Source organism: Hippocampus guttulatus, chromosome 20 (assembly GCF_054856545.1).
Source record: "Hippocampus guttulatus isolate MCC_2025c chromosome 20, RoL_Hgut_1.0, whole genome shotgun sequence".
Taxonomy (NCBI): Eukaryota; Metazoa; Chordata; class Actinopteri; order Syngnathiformes; family Syngnathidae; genus Hippocampus; species Hippocampus guttulatus.
The window spans coordinates 731,738-747,568 of record NC_141280.1 but is presented as its reverse complement, the minus strand read 5'-3'; the positions used below and the strand labels follow the sequence as shown (position 1 = coordinate 747,568).

The window sequence follows — 15,831 nt, the reverse complement described above, 5'->3', positions numbered from 1 at the left end:
TAACGTCTCCGAGCCGGTCAACACATCGGCCCTATCAGCCGTTGGAGCTTCGGCTTTATCCGCTGATGGGCGGCAGACCGCCCGCCAGACGCATCGCGCATGAGCCTGCCGTTTGTTGGGCCGGGAAGGCGGACAAGGCTTCCTTCGGGGACGACTCCTACGGAACCTCTGATAGCGCAAACAAATGAGATCATGAGCTGTATCGGTGCCTCGTTGGGGAACTCAACCACAAGATACGGCGATGCGGTGAGATCATAATTCAAGAGAAAAAAAAAAAGGCTGAGAAAGACCGGCAAGCGTGGGTAAAGGAGGCGCGCAGCGGACCGAAGATTTGCTACGCATGAAGACTTTTTAGCTAGAATGCGAGAATGTAAACAAAGGAATCAAATATCATAATACGAGTTCATTCATCAGAATCGCTTTTCTTCACCAAAGGCATCAAGTAGACACACAAAAACGTGACAAAAGCAGAATACGATTAAAAATAGGACATAAAAGGGGTGGCGGGGGGGGGGGCAGTTGTTTGGTGGCACCGTGCTGCTCGTTTCGTAAAAGCGTTTTCTTTCTTCATTTCCCTGACATCTAATTATTGGACATGTTAAAGTGTGTGTGTGTGTGTGTGTGTGTTGCCCGCAATGGCCCACATCACCATGTACATTTGTAAACGTTTTTGTTTGTTTGTTTTTTGCTTTTGATTTATTTTTGTTGGAGGCCGACACACTTGCAGTGTATAAAGTGCTCGGAAGCTGTTTGCATCTCGGCTGTAAACGTTTGTTTGCGCTCAACTGTTTTGACTCCGCGTGTTGCGGCTGGACTTCCCGGCTCGGACCGAACGGAGGATGGACGCGGGATTGCGGGGGCGCGGGCGCGGATGGGAGCGGCGTGGGGGTTTCAGGATTTAGTGGAGCGCGGAAGGCTCACACACGTAAACACACCCGAAGGCTTCAATGGGCGATAGAAAAGTGAGCGGCGTCCCTCCGCTTTGTTTATAAAGCGGAGACGGACTGATGGTGACAGAGACCAGGACTCTGGAACTCGCCCGCCCCAGTCCGGCGGCACACGCGGGCTTTCCCAAACTTGGAGCCAAGACATCTCAAAAATGACTACTTTCGGAGAAATGAAAAGTTGCGTCATCTTCCCCAAACTATTTCTCAAAGATCTTTGAGCTACGCGGCTGGCCGGTTCCTTTCAAACAGCCACGACAGTTCAAGGGTGCCATTGTAAATAGTTGTACACGTATGAAAGTAACGGCCAACGCGGGGGAACCGAGCAGACTTCAGGTAGGCGTCCATACTGCATATTGCTCACGTGGCGTTTCCGAGATGGAAAATGGCTCCCTCGAATATTGCACATCATGTTGTGATCAAAGCAAAACAGACGACACAGCGCGGTGCGTTCGTGACGCCCTGCGAAACTCGGACTTCCAACTTTTCTGCACGACATCCATCCATCACATGCTTATGCAGATAAACGTGTGTGTGTGTGCGCGCGTGCGTGTGCGTGCGTACATTCCAGACAATAACCTCCAACTCCCTCTCACTGTAAGGAAGAAGACTTCCAGGCCGTTAACCCGCATCAGGTCCTGAATATTGGCCTTGGTTAGCGGGACTCACAAGTCACCTCCTCGCTCGATGCTCCTGTCAGACAATATCAAAAGGAATCGTTTGTCTTTTGGAAATACAAGCATCAATGCAATAAACACGTTCATAACTCTCTCTTATTGTCTGCCGCATCCTGTCCTCGTAAACTCCCCATCGGGTCTTTGCACTCTCGGCAACCTCGCTTTTTTTCTTCTTCTTCTTCTTCTTTTATTTTGCGTTGTTGACTTTGATTTTTGGTCCTCAAGACGGACTCGGCGGGAGAAGCAACCTAGTGTGTGTGTGTGTGTGTGTATCTTGGACGTGTGTGTGCGTTGGGGGGTTGCTGGGAGTTTGGGGAGGGGTCGTGATAATGGACAGAGAGCCGGAGTGCTAGGACAAAGATGGATGATGTTTTTCTCGCCCCCAGCTTCGCTCACAGATTACAGTTGTTTTTCCTTGCGTGGCAAACTGCTTCGTTTTGGGTTTATTCAACTCTCCCCCCAGCCCCACCCCCGCTGTTCTCTTTGAGGTTTCTGATTTTATTCTCTGTGTGACAAAACCATGCGAGATGTTTTTCCCGGTGGCAAAGAGAACAATTTTGGGCTTTTTGTTGGAGCTTCTACCGGCGGACTCATTTGCAACATTTCCTGACAACACCGCCACTTTTTTTTTTCTTTTCATTGGTGTGCACAATTGAAAATCGGTTTGCCATTTTGGGCCACATTGCCGAGCGTGCGGTGTGATTGAGGCTCCTCTTTGCATCTCTATTTGGCAAATGCGCCGTTTCAGGACAACAAAGCAAAATGAAGACTACAACTCTCAAGTAAGAAACACGGCTGGATATGACTCAAAAGCGAGCGTTGTGACGGCCCAACTGTCGTATGAGATGAGATGAGACGAGCCTGTTCGCGCCATCTGGAAGCCGTCCCTTAATGGTGACATCGGACCACCGCGGTGACCTTTGACACTCAACTGGCTAATTAGCAGCGCGTCCTTCCATGAGGGCCCAGGTCCCCCCTCCCCAGCCCGATTGTCTTTCTTCAAGCGAACCCCGCCGACGCCCCGACTTCCACCTGTTGCCTTGCGTCACAGCCGACGGGGAAAGGGAGGGAATACTTTGGGCAATGATCTCAAGTCACCGCCAAGAGTCCAGATCACTGCGCAACAGCGATTAGCCTAGCTTAGCTTCCCTAATCTGATGAGAAACATAAGCAAGCGCCAAGTCATGAGGCCAGCTTCAGTCTTTGACCGAGTCAAGGAAACGGCCCCGCCGAAGCAAAACGGCAAAGCTCTTTGGTCTGTTGCAGCACGGGTTCCCGAGACTTTTTTGTCGGTCTACCCAGAAGAGACCAAGCCCACCAAAATTCACATTGCTCTTCCATGAAACTGGCGGAAGACCCCCGCAACGATCTCAAATTGTCCCGAAACTGGCAACTGGCTGCTGCAACCCAAGGTGGCAGGCAGGCAGCCTTTGGGTCCTTTTTTTTTTTTTTGGTGGGCTCTGCGCACGTCTGACAACCGGAGCGATTTGCGTGTGGCTTCGGGGCCTGAATTTTCCCCCAGATTCTGCACGGAGCTATCAAGCCAATTTATTTGGCCGAAGAACAACAACGACAAGGAAGTGAAGCAATTTCACGAGGGTAAATAACGGTCGTAAAAATGATGTTGTTTTTTCAGCAAACAACAGAGGACGCGCAAGACTTTTTTTTTTTTTTTTCCTTTTCCACAAGCTATTTGCATCCTTCTCCCAGCTGGGAGGGACATCATCAATCTCGCCGACTTTTCTTATTACTTTCCCGTTTGAATGCAAGCCCACCCAGGAGGGGACGGGGCCTCCTCTGTTGCGATGCCTTCGCCTTCTTCTCTTCTTGTGTCCCGCCGTCCGCCTGCGCTCGCTATTGGCACCATTTTCACCTTTGCAGGTTGCGCGGGGAAGGCCAAACGGAGGATTGCGAGGCATCTCGTATCCATTACATCGGAGGGGGCCGAGGCGCCAGTTTGCCATTTGAGATGTGGACAACCTCCCCGCCCCCACCCCACTACGTGTCCTCGCACTCCACCCTGCGAACTGGCACACTGCGCTGCAAGTCATGAGCAACGTGCGAGCGCAAGGGGCCGCGTGCTAAGTACACGTCATCCGAGCATCGGGAAACTTGCGCTCAAAAGTCTCATTCGGTGGCTTGCGTGGATCGGAAGTGGGAAGTCGAAGAGGGAAAACGCAGCGGACGCTGGGTTATTGTCCGCGCTACTTTGCGTAGGTTTTTCCGTTTTGGCCTTTCACCTCACCACTGGGCCGAGGGCCAGTTGACGCGACACTCTTATTGCTCGACGCCCGCGTCGCTCAAGAGGCCAGGCACCGCATTTTAAAGCCATCCGCAGTCAACGCCGCAGCTCCGACGATGGCAAACCCAAAGGCTCCAAAATAAGAGTCTGGGATAATCCAGGGACCGGTCGTCCCTCGATACGAGCGCCGGGGCAAGTTCATGACAGAGGGAAAGACTTGCGTATGCCGAGAAAGCGCTTTGTCATGCTTATCAAAACAAGTATGGGCAGTAAAAGCGCATGGCTTTTACTTGGACTCAACTTTCCACAAGTATCTCGAACTTTTCTACAGTATCCCCAGCCGGTGCCACGAATTTCACGTCATCGTCCACTCGCGTCAGGCGGAGGGACCGCAGGGTTGCGCCGCGAGGTCCGATCCGAGTTCCAGATATCAGGCGCTTTTTTTGAGAGCGTCCAATAAAAAGCGCAACATCTGGGAGGTCCGTGCACGTCCTTGTCTCCTCCCATCCGCGCGGGCCGCCGCCCTCGCTGCCGGCGGAGATAAAACAAAGAGGGCGGGCGATGCTCTCCGCCACTCATGAGCACACCCAGGCAGCCCCCGGGAGCCCACGTTCCGAAGCCGGCCTCCGCACACCGCCCGCACCAGCGCCATGTCCGCGGGCTCTCCGAGCGAGGCGGACGACGAGCTGCCGCTGGACGGCATCCTGCGGTTGGCCTCGGCGGAGAGCGCCGAAGAGAGCTCCAACGGCGAGGGGCGGGCCGCCGAGCGCCCGACGCCCGCCAAGCGGCGCAGGACGGCGTCGCGCAAGGCCGCCGCCCGCGAGGCCTCCGCCGGGGAGGAGGAGGGCGGAGCCCCGCGGGAGGGCAAACAGGTGCAGAGGAATGCGGCCAACGCGCGGGAGAGGGCCCGCATGCGCGTGCTGTCCAAGGCCTTCTCGAGACTCAAGACGTCCCTGCCGTGGGTGCCGGCCGACACCAAGCTGTCCAAGCTGGACACTCTGCGCCTGGCGTCCAGTTACATCGCGCACCTCAGGCAGGTGCTGGCCAACGACAAGTACGAGAGCGGATACGTCCACCCCGTCAACCTGGTGAGCCTGGCGCACCGCGTCCCTTTCCGGGCCGGAAAAGGCTTCCTCGCTCGCGGCTTTTGCGCATATGGCAAAAGGAGACGACATGCGCGATGAAAAAGAAGCGCTAAACGTGGAGGGACCGTTTTTTTGAAGTAAAAATAAGTCTCGGGGTCAAGTACATGGCTCCCAGAAATATAGCGAGTATTTGTCATTTATCGCTTTCCATCACTGGCATTGTTTGCTTGCAGTACATTTTGATTTTTGGAATAGCGCGAGTACTCAAGCGTCTTGAAAGTATGATCCCTTCTTGCTTGCATTAACGTCGGGACTCAAAGACTTCTTATGGTTTCATTGGTCACGCTGTTGCTCAACCTGACTTGGAGTCATTACCTTCTACAAAAGTCGCAAATATCACAAGTGGATTCATTTCGAACAGGAGCGAGTTCTACTCGCAAGGCGCCTACAGGTTCAAATGCACAAAGAAAAGACGTTTCACGCCTCGGTCAGAATTGGGCATTTTGTGTCCTAATTCCAAGTGAAAAATGCAAGCGCGCATGAACTGCATTTTGGTGACGCGTCATAGGTCAACGTGACATATTTTCCAATCGAAGCCGACAACTCTTAGCCTGCTTCTCGTCCCCCAAAAGCCTGGGCAGAGACCATCGCGCTCACGCCGAACAACGCGGTTGCAGAATATTCGCAACAGCTCGCGCTCGCTTTTTCAATGAATTTGAGGCGGATGCATTTGAACGACCCGAACGAAATCAGAGACTAAGGTTTGAATTTGAAGCCAAAGTGGATTTTCCGGTTCTTCGCGCGCTCATCTTGCCTTTTGCCTCCGCAGACGTGGCCCTTCATGGGCGCGGGCAAGCCCGACAACGAGTTGAAGGAAATGCTGAGCTCCACGCGCTTGTGCGGCACCACCGCATCGTGACCCAACACCGCCACTTTGGACCCGGCCCTCTTTGACTTTCTTTCGTCGCCTTTGGGACGAGTCGAGCCCTCGCGCGTCTCATCGCCGCAGACTTTGGAGTGGGAATAACGGCTGGCGGGGGAGGGACGTCATCCTCCTCCCGCTCCTCCTTTCGTTCCCGTAAAAACAACTATTTAAATGCATCGGCTTTTGTTTGTTGAAGTCACCCTTTGTTGTCTTTGCTGGCCCAAAGACAAACGGCCTTCTCTTTGTAAAAGCTATTCTGCCGAACTTCAAGTCAGATGCTCTAAATATACGTGATCTATTTGTATCATTTTTGACGCTCTGCTGTCCTTTCGTGTGTGTGTGTGTGTGTGTGTGTGTGCTCACCTCTGTTATCCGTGTATCCCTTTTGGGAGAAGAGTCAAACCGGAGCAGATAAGCGGCAGTCTTGTTGCCAAAACGAGCATGCTGGATGTGGTTGCCTTTGCGTCGGCGAACGCTGGCCTGCAAAAGAATGACGTTTAAGACAAGAAATGTGTTTAAAAAAAAAAAAAAAAAAAAAGGCTTATACTTGGCTAGTTTGAAAACATGAGTTAAAGGCCGAAAAGGGAAGTCGTTTTTTTTCCTTTAATGAGAGATGAAGGGGGAAGGGGGAAGGGGGAAGGGGGAATGTGCATGAATCCTGCCCACGGCGCTTGTTTTCATTCTGCCGGGTTGTGACCGGCGATGTTTACATCCCGCAGACAGTTATTTATGCCTTCTGACAAAAGGCCTCTCTCTCTCTCTCTCTCTCTCAGCTCGTTTTCCGATCGCATCCCTTTCACCGTCCCTATTTTGTTGCCAAGTACACACGCTTTGAAACTTACAGAAAAGCAAGTGTCCCAAAGTAATCCTTGCAAACCGTTTTCAGGCCAGCGGAAAATGCAGCCGTTTGGCAAATAGGTTTCCCTGCAACAAGTTGGCCTCAAAATGAAGGACGGGAGTTACTTTGGGTTGATCGTGTTCACTATGAAGTTAAAAAGTGGGGGGGGGGGGGGGAACATCCACGATTGAAAAGTGCAGAGCAGAACGACTCCCCCCTTCGCAACAGACGGAAATGGGTGAAGTCGCAACTACAAATTGACGGTGTTATTTCGATCACTTTTCAAGTTTTATTACCCTCCCCACAATCTTGTCACAGTATCTCAATCGCCTGGAATGTAACGGAATGAAAGAGAATGGCTGATTCTACCCATAAACTCTTGTAAAGTGTCTTTGAGTACTATGAAAAGCGCTTTCAAAATAAATGTATTATTATTACTATTATGATCATGATCATCCCATCCATACATAATTGGAGTACAGCAACGCCTCAAAACGGATTTCGCATATGTCACTTTTGCCCGCTCGGGCGCCACGGTTCACTGCAACGTCTGTGACTGCGATCGCCCGCTTCTTATGTTCGCATTTGGTCAAAGAAGGCGGCGCGGCAGCGGTTGCGTCAGTCGCCAACCGCCTGCGGAGGCGTAAGAAGCACAATGGGAGCTCGAGAAGAGCAAATCACTCCTCCAACGGCTCTCAAAGTCACGTACGGTCAAGGTGCATGTACGAGTAGACTCTTTTGTGTCTGTACTAGTTGGTAGGCCAAGGCCTTTGCCCTCACTAGTAAAACAATCCAGCACGCGAGCGTGACTTACTCGTGAGGTTGTTTTTTTTCCCCCCGGCGACACCGTCAGACATTTGCTAAGATTTCTACAGCGAGTGATTGGCACCACTGTTGCCGGTCGCTTCACGCAGCCCGCCGCGGACCTTCAGCGGAATATCAAGGAAAGGGCCCCCCCATCAAGTTTCATCACACCTCACCTCTACAAGTCGGCGCACCGCCACAATAAAAGAAACGCACCGATGTCACTTCAAGGGCCCTCACCTAATACATCAGCGGTGAGGTGGCAGGACCCCCCCCCCCCTCCCTCCCCCAACATCCCAACGGGGACCACCTGGGAGAAAGTAAACTTGGCCATCTGCCCCCCGAGGGAGGGGAGAAGTGGAAGAGGGACTCCCATACTTGCTAATAGTTTAGTTGGACCTCAGCCCAAAAGGGAAAAAAAGGCAAGAGGGAGGGAGCGAGACACATTTTGTTGCAGCTGATGCTGTCATTTGTTGCACTCCTTGTTCCCGTGAGAATTTGAGAAAAATGCCAGACACCGCAAAGAACCGTGCTCCATTTGAATCAACTCCAGATATTAAGTGTGCCCTGCGACCAGTTCAGGGTGCGCCCGTAGTCAGCTGGGATAGGCGCCGGCAGATCCCGCCAGCCTGCTCAGGTTAAGCGGTGTTGAAAATGGATGGATACATACATTAAAAACAAACAAGCAAGTGGAGAGGTCTTGGGTTCGGTCGCAGGGTGCGTGCCACCCACGCCCAAACACACACGCACACACAAATCCACGTTGCACATACCTCCACAGGAGCTTGCTTGTTGCTCGTCACACTGCTTCCGCATCACTGGGTAGCTATTTCTCTTCGGTCAATGAAGCTTCACTTGAAAAGGACCCGATCAGAACGTTCCGGGGGGAACCACAAATCCTTCAAAAACGTTTTCCAACGGGTCCTTGTTGAGCTGGATGGTCGTTCTGAAGCCTCGGCGGAGGTTTTCCCCTTCAACCACAGGATGGCAGCATGCACCGAAACGTGCCGCTAGAAGACAAGAGAAGAGGATGATATCAGGGGCCCGTCGCTCCAGGCTCATCATTCACGGTGGCTGCTTGTGCATTGTGGCCAATTCGAAATCGGATCGCTTCGAGAAAGCGACCCGTTGCTAAGACACGAGTGCCTTGAAATACGAGCTCCAGGTATGGTTGTGCATCGTCATGAAGTCATTGCTCTTCTTGTTCATTGTTACGGTGCCCGAGACTTGGCCACCAGGGGGCAGTACAATGCAGTCGTAGTTTCACAACCCCGTGCAAGTAGACTCGGCCACTAGGGGGCGGTACAATGCAGTCGTGCGGACACGGAATAGTTTCACAACCCCGTGCAAGTCATCCAGCCACCCTCAATAAGCAGTTTTGTTTTGGGATGAAGAACGCATGCCCGAGCGTGCCATTCAATTGTACGCTCGCATGCGTTCATGTCATGTTTGCGGACAAATATCGCTTGCTCCGCCCAACCGCTGAGAGCTTCGACGCCGCGCAAGTTTTGTCCGTAGCCGCTTCCGAGGCTGATTTTTGGGACGGTCCGATCCAACGATGGGGATCAAAGCGCCGGCCAAGGGCAAAAGAGGTCACTCCCCCGACACACGATGCACGTGGTAAGAGCAGTGTCAGTCGACGGAAAGGGGCGCCGCGCTAAATGATGTTTTACCAGGTGGGCACAATTAGGCGCCGCGCGGGGCTCCGCGTGTGCACGGCAATTACACCGCGTGTTGTTTTTACGGGATTGAAGTCCATTACAATTAGGAAGACATGAATCACAATCACCTGCCGTCTGTTTTTCCAGTTGCCCTCGCCTCGGCGCCGCAGCCCACTCGCCACACCAGATGACTTGATTTCCTGACGCTTTCCTTCATAATAACGCCACTTAGAATGATCGGGCGCAGACAAGCGGGATTCCATACCGGTGTCCCAACAAGTGGCCATTCATTCCCCGACGACATTCGCCGGAAGCCAAAGCGTGACGGGTCAGCGCGTATAGAAGAGCGCAGAACACAAGCTCTCACTGTGGAGTCCTGTGAGGAAGCTAATGCCCCTGTGTGTGTGTGTTTAAACAAGAACAGAAAGCATGGAACCTAAAACATAGGACGCAAGTGTGCCCATATTTGACACTCGTTGTTAAGATGCTGGTACGGACGGAAGGTAGTCACGGATGCTAAACTGAAACGGAAAGCCCATACCTTCTTGGCGTCAAGTGTACGCACAGATGGTGTGTTTTTCCGGTCCGAGTAACAAGCGCCGCTCTGACCGACCAATCAGAGGACGGGGAAAGTCCGACATCGGCGAGGGCCAGCGCTCTGGCCCTGCATCGATCAATTTGAACCGCGATTGGTCCGTGAAACTGCGCCAATGCCAAAACGACATACTCGGCCACCGATTGTAAAGATCGTAGCTGGGCGGACCGGCACGGCAACGCATGGACAATGAAATCTGACTGGACAAACGACAACAACAGAACAAACACTCGCGTCCATTCAGGGAAACAGTACAGCAAGAGAAACGCTCGGCTGCTGAGAACAAATGAATATCATGGCACAAAAAGAACACACCCTGTTCTTGACTGGCCACCACTGTCGTCCACGCCCCCCCCCCCCCCCAAAAAATGCTGTCCACACGTGGATTCAATTATTATCCTGTGGCATTCTGCATAAGTCGTCGGCAATAAGAAAACTATTTCTCTAATCTTGAGTCTTCCTCAAGATGGGTGTGAAGGAAATCTAAAAAAGGGTGAGGGGAGCGGGGGTCCCCTGTTTAATTGGGTCCAGATTTGACCACCCTATTGAAAAAGCACTGGGTTGTTTGGCCGGGGAGGGGATCTGGCTTGTGTGTGAATAAATGGCCGCCGGCCCTCCAAAAGGCTTATAGGAAGCAGATGGAGTGAAGCAAAGAAGGAAAAAAGTGCTTTCCGCACCAGCCCAGAGCGGAAAACGGAGCGTGGCGACACAAATTAGTGGGAAAAAACGACACCCCCCCCCCCCCCCCCGTTTGACAACACTCAATACGACAGTCCTCGGCGTGAGCATTTTTCACACGTCGGGCCACGAACGAGTCTTCCAGCCAAACTTGTTCTGCGGGCCGCTCATTTGACCAAGAAGGCGCTCAAGCAAAGACACGTGCCTGTCGGAGTGTACGTTGACATGCGTGCGCCTGTTTCGAGGCGGGGCCTGGTGGGGTAGCGTGTAAGATCTGCGTGTGAGCTGTGGCAAACAGCAGCTTCTGCAGGAGTGTTTTGCTCTTCTGCCGGCTTCAATGAGAATGCATTGGCCACTGTGGCTCTCCTTTCCTGTGTCGGTGTGATAGCGATTACACCGTTTCAAAAACATACTGCGTCTATATTCATATATGATTGTCTTTAATGGCGAGGCGTGAAGCAATCTGATCAAGTAGAGCGTGACGATTCATTTATGGATGGTGGGCCGTTTTTTTTTTTTGGGTGCAACCTGGCCGTGGACGAGGGACATCGCCATTTTAGTTATTGGACATATTGATCCCCCTTTCTGTCCACTTTTCTATTTGGAAGCCATTTGTCCACCTTGGTACGACCGATGCCCTTCCGGAGAGCCGAGTGTCAGCTTTCGTCCCCTGAGGATCACGGACCCTCACCCCCCCCCTGACCCCCCCTTGAACGCCATGCATTTTTAATGGACACACGCACGCAGCGGACAAATGATTTTTATTTTTGACAGGGCTGGGTGGACGAGGGGGGGTGGGGGTGGGGGCGGCTCCTGTTACATAGGGACGATGGGGAGTGAGAACATGCGCGCCCAAGTGAGCATGGCGACGACTGCACGCGCACACGCACACAAACACAGAGTCAAGAATGAGCCTCTTGATAAGATCAGCGCATTAAAAACTTGACATACCTGTACATCGATGTTTTTGCTGCTTATACATGTATGCTTACTACTCTTATAAACACACACACACACACACTCCGCTTCCGGTGGAGTGTTTGCCCAAATGTCCACTTGAGTCATGACGGGCTCCCGTCCAGGCCTGCCAGCCCACTGAGGCCTTCATTAAATAAGGATTAGAGCTGGTCTGAAAGCCATTAACCTGCTTTAATCCCAATCAAATCAGAAGTGAAATTTGCATTGCCAGATCACGTGTGACATACAAACGCGTGGTGAGATTTAAAAAAAAAAAAGGATATTGATCCCCGCGGGACACCGTTTGGCACAGGCTGAGGTGGTTGGACTTGTTTTTGAATTGCACGGCAGGTCGTATAGACGCAACGTGCTTCCGCTCTCAGTATGTGTTAGTCGAGTGCAAAAACTAAATTCTCTGACGAAAATAAGTATCCATCCTGAGACCAAGAAAAGTCAAGTCAATGTCATTTTCGGCGAGAGAGGAAACGGCAAACGCGCGAGAAAAAAAAAAAAAACCTCGGTCGGCTTGGCCGGGAGAGTATTCCCAGGTGTGACCGCAGCATTCCCTCCGTGCACTCCGACTCACCGCTGACTGTGCGCATGCGTGCGTGCGTGAAGAATGGGACTTTGAATTTGTTATCATTGGACGGAACATTTAAGTTCAGCTCCAGTTTGGCTATGAGCAAGAAAAAACACATCCACACTGATAGAGATGACAAATGAGCCTCGATTTTGCTTCAGTCTATTTTTACCAGAGTGTGTGTGTGTGTGTGTGTGTGTGTGTGTGTGTGTGTGTGTGTGTGTGTGTGTGTGTGTGGCGATGACCCCGTTGAGCACTGCGGCTTTTTTGTTGTCGTCGCTATGTAAGGACATTCATTAGCTGTCCCTCAATTCTTCCCTCCTTCCTCCTAATCCTCGTCCTCGTGATCGGCTTCAATTTGGAGCCTGCAGTGAAAGACGCTTGACTGGAGACTTGCTCAATTTGCCTCTTTGTGTGTGTGTGAGACAGCAGTTGGCAGGTAGCGGAGACCGAGTTACACAAGTTATCCAAAGTCCCCCGGGGGTTATCCGGAAAGTCGGGGCGGCTGTCTGGCTGCTACGCACCAAAAAGGTTGATTTTAGAGCGAGGAACAGTCGTTGAAGTCTTCTTTGCAAGCAGAAAAAAAAACACACACACACAAAAGAGTGAAGAAGCAAAACAATTCAAATAATAAAAGGGGGGCATCCATCCATTTTGCGATCTGCTTTATCCTCACAAGGGGGGGGGGGGGGGGTGTGCCGGAGCCTATCCCAGCGGTTATCGGGCAGTCGGCGGGGGACAACACCCTACCCTGAACCGGTTGCCAGCCAATCGCAGGGCACACGCAGACAAACAACCATCCGCGCTCACACTCTCACCTCGGGACAATTTGGAGTGTTCAATCAGCCTGCCGTGCATATTTTTGCAATGTGGGAGGAATCCAAAGGACCCGGAGAAAAGCCACGCAGGCACGGGGAAAACATGCAAACTCCACACGGGAAGGCCGGAGCCGGGATCGAACCCGCGACCTCTGCGCTGCGAGGTCAATGCGCTAACCACTCGAGCGCCAGGTCGCCCCTAAAAGGACCACCCTGGGGGAGAAAATTGGGAGCGGGGGTGGGGGGTCATGTTACAAAACGCTACAAAAGAGAGCAATGAGACAGGAGGGTGACGGAGACGGGGGACAACCTCGGCGTAACGGGAGAGCACATGAAAGAGTGCATTAGGCACGGGGGAGGCGGGAGGGAGAGATTGATTGGGATGGAGGGATGACAAGTACTGAAAGGAGGACAACAGCCAAAGTCTTTGCCCCCCCCCCCCTTTGTTGTCGTTTGAAACCGGATTGAAACCGAAATTGAATTTCAGAACCAAGGTGTAAAAAGTCCTTTTTCAATCCCGGTGCTGCGAGCGGCACCTGAGCTTTTGAGCTTCAGGAACAAAACAAAAAGTACAAATCACGATTGTGTGATTGTCATTGTTTGATGACATCTGTTGTATTGCGATTGCTCGATGTGCCAACATGACGTCCGGGATTGTACGGTCTCGCTTGAGTAAACTCGGAATTCAATGTACTCCCATCTTTTTCCACAATGGAATGAATCGGCCGATGCGCCTCGAACCGGCGCCGCCAAACCGATTTGATATCCTGGAGACTTTGAAAGAAGAACCTCCAAACTGCCGAGCAACGTCGAGACCTTGCAAGGACGCAACCGCTCTCCCCCAGTCACAACCGCCCGCATCTCTGTCGGGATACAATCCACTTTACGTGCAACCATTCATTCGGCTGGACGTGACGTGTAAAGATTCCAGTGGTAAATATCCGACGGCATAATTCCAAGCGTGGAGCCCGGAGCCCGGGGCCCCTGGGAGCCCAGGTGCGGGCGGATGATCCCGGATGGTTGGGGAAGAGGGCCCCTCCAGGCAATCAATCGAAAAAGGCACAGCCCTGCTCAAGTCAATTCATCGTTCCCGCCGTAAATGACTCAATCGGTGCTTCCGACGAGTCTCCCTAGGGGGCGCTGTGAGTCTGTGCCATCTGGGACATTTAATTGTGGTATACACACGCACACACACACACATATTCAGCGCCTGGTTAAAAGAGATGAAGACATTAACGGTAACCTGATGCTGAGCGACTATTGATCCACTCCCAGGAGGATTGCAGAGTGAGAGAACAGCAGACAGCACTTCATCTAAGCACTTGACCATTTTGCCGTGCGCGCGGGCCGCGCTAGCTGCATTCAATCCACCCAGAGCGTACTTCCTCCTGTGAGGTCCGCAGTGACACGTTCAATCTGCGCCCGCAACCTTACACAAACCCGAGTGTCCACACGGCGCCTTCGTGATAATGACGGGCGAGGACGCAGGACGCTTAAACTCAGCCTCCAAATGAAAAGTGAACCCCCCCCCCCCCCCAAAAAAACAAGAGCAAATTCAAGTAGGCATTCAAGAGAGTTCATTGCTGTTATTTCAAGCGCGGTTAAAGGATAATCGCTAATATGTTTTACATTCCTCCTTTTTTGTGATTGAAACAAACAAACAAACAAAAAAAAGAGAGGCTTGATGCGTCGACAAGAAAAACAAACAATCCTGAACGAGCGGTCGCAATGGAGAGGAGCCGAATAAGAATTGAGCCGGAGGTGGTCTTGTGGGCCCGTCTCCATCCATTTCCTCCTCGCCATGTTTTCTTCCCTCCCTCCTTCTCTTTTAATTTTCTCCCCTTCTCTGTTTGTTTTGCCTTATTCTTTCATTAGCTGAAACAACATAGCAGGCATTCCGGCTGGAATGCCGCGCAGCTTCAGTGTCAGCGTGGGCTTGGACGACAAAAGAGAGAGAGAGAGAGAGAGAAAGCCTTCCTCCAGCTTAGGATGGCCTCATAATGATTCATGGCTTCAAAGATGCGGGTCGCACACGTGGGTCTCAAATCACGACACCCAAGTCCAGAGTCACGACAAGTCCTACGCAAGCCCGCAGCCCTTGGTGATTTTTCAAATTTTGCCATAAGATGACGAAAAGTCAATCAGCACATTTTCAGAATAGTCTCTGGAGAGACGTTCTTAAACGGAATGTCCCTCCGTAAAAAAACGTTGCCTCCACAAGCATCCCGGAAATCGGTGGCTGGAGCCGGCCCCGCCCCCTTTCTTCGCCAAAAACCTCGAGCGAGCAACTCATGAGTACGACACGGAAGCGCAGCCCTGGAAGAGGGGCTGATTCAAGCAAACTGATTCTTGCTCTTATGTCCGTGAGTGGGGTCACTTGGATCTCAAGGCACCGCCGCCGTGTTTTTTGCCACAACAGTACGCTGTGCCAGGAGATCCAATCCGACATCCAAATTCTGCCTCACTTTGTCTCGAGACCTCCGACTGCGCTTACTGAGCAGCTGATGTACCTCTACCGAGACGGTCGCCGCGTCGGACGTCATTCCGGCATGTTATCTTATTTTGCGCACAAAAGGTCCACTAAAATAGTTACTGGCTAACTGGAGCGGTCACTTGGCGGAAGGACATTAGAGGAATTTAACAGGTGTCAAATGTTTCCCTTCGGTCCTCCGCGCGGCAGCTCGCTCAGCTCAGATAATGAGGGAGGTTTGTTTGTTTGTTTTACAGTGCGGCCTTTTGTGTCCAAACGGCACGGGCACAAAATGATCTGGCAAAGTTGACGAGGCGGCGCGGCAATTTCCCCGCGTCCCGAGTCGACAGCGGGCAAGTCGTTTCACGATTCCGTGATCGCGTTTGTCGCTTCGGTGTGGACGAAAGGAACGAACGGGAAAAATCTTGCTCGGTTTGTCTCGGACTCGAGCCGTTGTACTGGTTCGGAGGTGGACCCGATGTGGTGCCCAACGTCAGCCCGGTAGGAGCCCCATGCAGGAATGCCTGAAATAGCCCTCTTTGGCCGATTGAATTTGG

General features: G+C 52.2%; 1 protein-coding gene and 1 long non-coding RNA gene across 3 annotated transcripts; one reads left to right on the top strand and one right to left on the bottom strand.

The window, feature by feature from the left end:
• Positions 1-598: 598 nt before the first annotated feature.
• On the bottom strand, positions 599-8,600 carry LOC147187351 (uncharacterized). The gene is made up of 3 exons (XR_015097696.1): positions 8,289-8,600; positions 6,237-6,353; positions 599-1,637 (listed from the first exon to the last, which is right to left on the bottom strand). It is a non-coding gene; the product is annotated as an uncharacterized LOC147187351 (long non-coding RNA).
• Positions 4,217-7,158, top strand: tcf21 (transcription factor 21). Of its 2 annotated transcripts, XM_086100775.1 has the most exons (3): positions 4,424-4,951; positions 5,778-5,863; positions 5,958-7,158. In XM_086100775.1, exons 1-3 carry the CDS (start codon positions 4,514-4,516, stop codon positions 6,028-6,030), a joined length of 597 nt encoding a protein of 198 aa, XP_085956901.1. In that variant the 5' UTR covers positions 4,424-4,513; the 3' UTR covers positions 6,031-7,158. The 2 variants fall into 2 exon arrangements, with proteins under 2 accessions (XP_085956899.1, XP_085956901.1); XM_086100773.1 differs by having other exon boundaries at positions 4,217-4,951; positions 5,778-6,007.
• Positions 8,601-15,831: the final 7,231 nt, after the last annotated feature.

What these genes read in the sequence shown, in the direction of transcription:
- tcf21 (XM_086100775.1), top strand. Translation starts at nt 4,514, where the DNA reads ATGTCCGCGGGCTCTCCGAGCGAGGCGGACGACGAGCTGCCGCTGGAC. An exon ending in ACGTCCACCCCGTCAACCTG is followed by an intron (nt 4,952 to 5,777) that starts GTGAGCCTGGCG and finishes TTGCCTCCGCAG; the next exon opens with ACGTGGCCCTTCATGGGCGC. An exon ending in TTGTGCGGCACCACCGCATC is followed by an intron (nt 5,864 to 5,957) that starts GTGACCCAACAC and finishes TCATCGCCGCAG; the next exon opens with ACTTTGGAGTGGGAATAACG.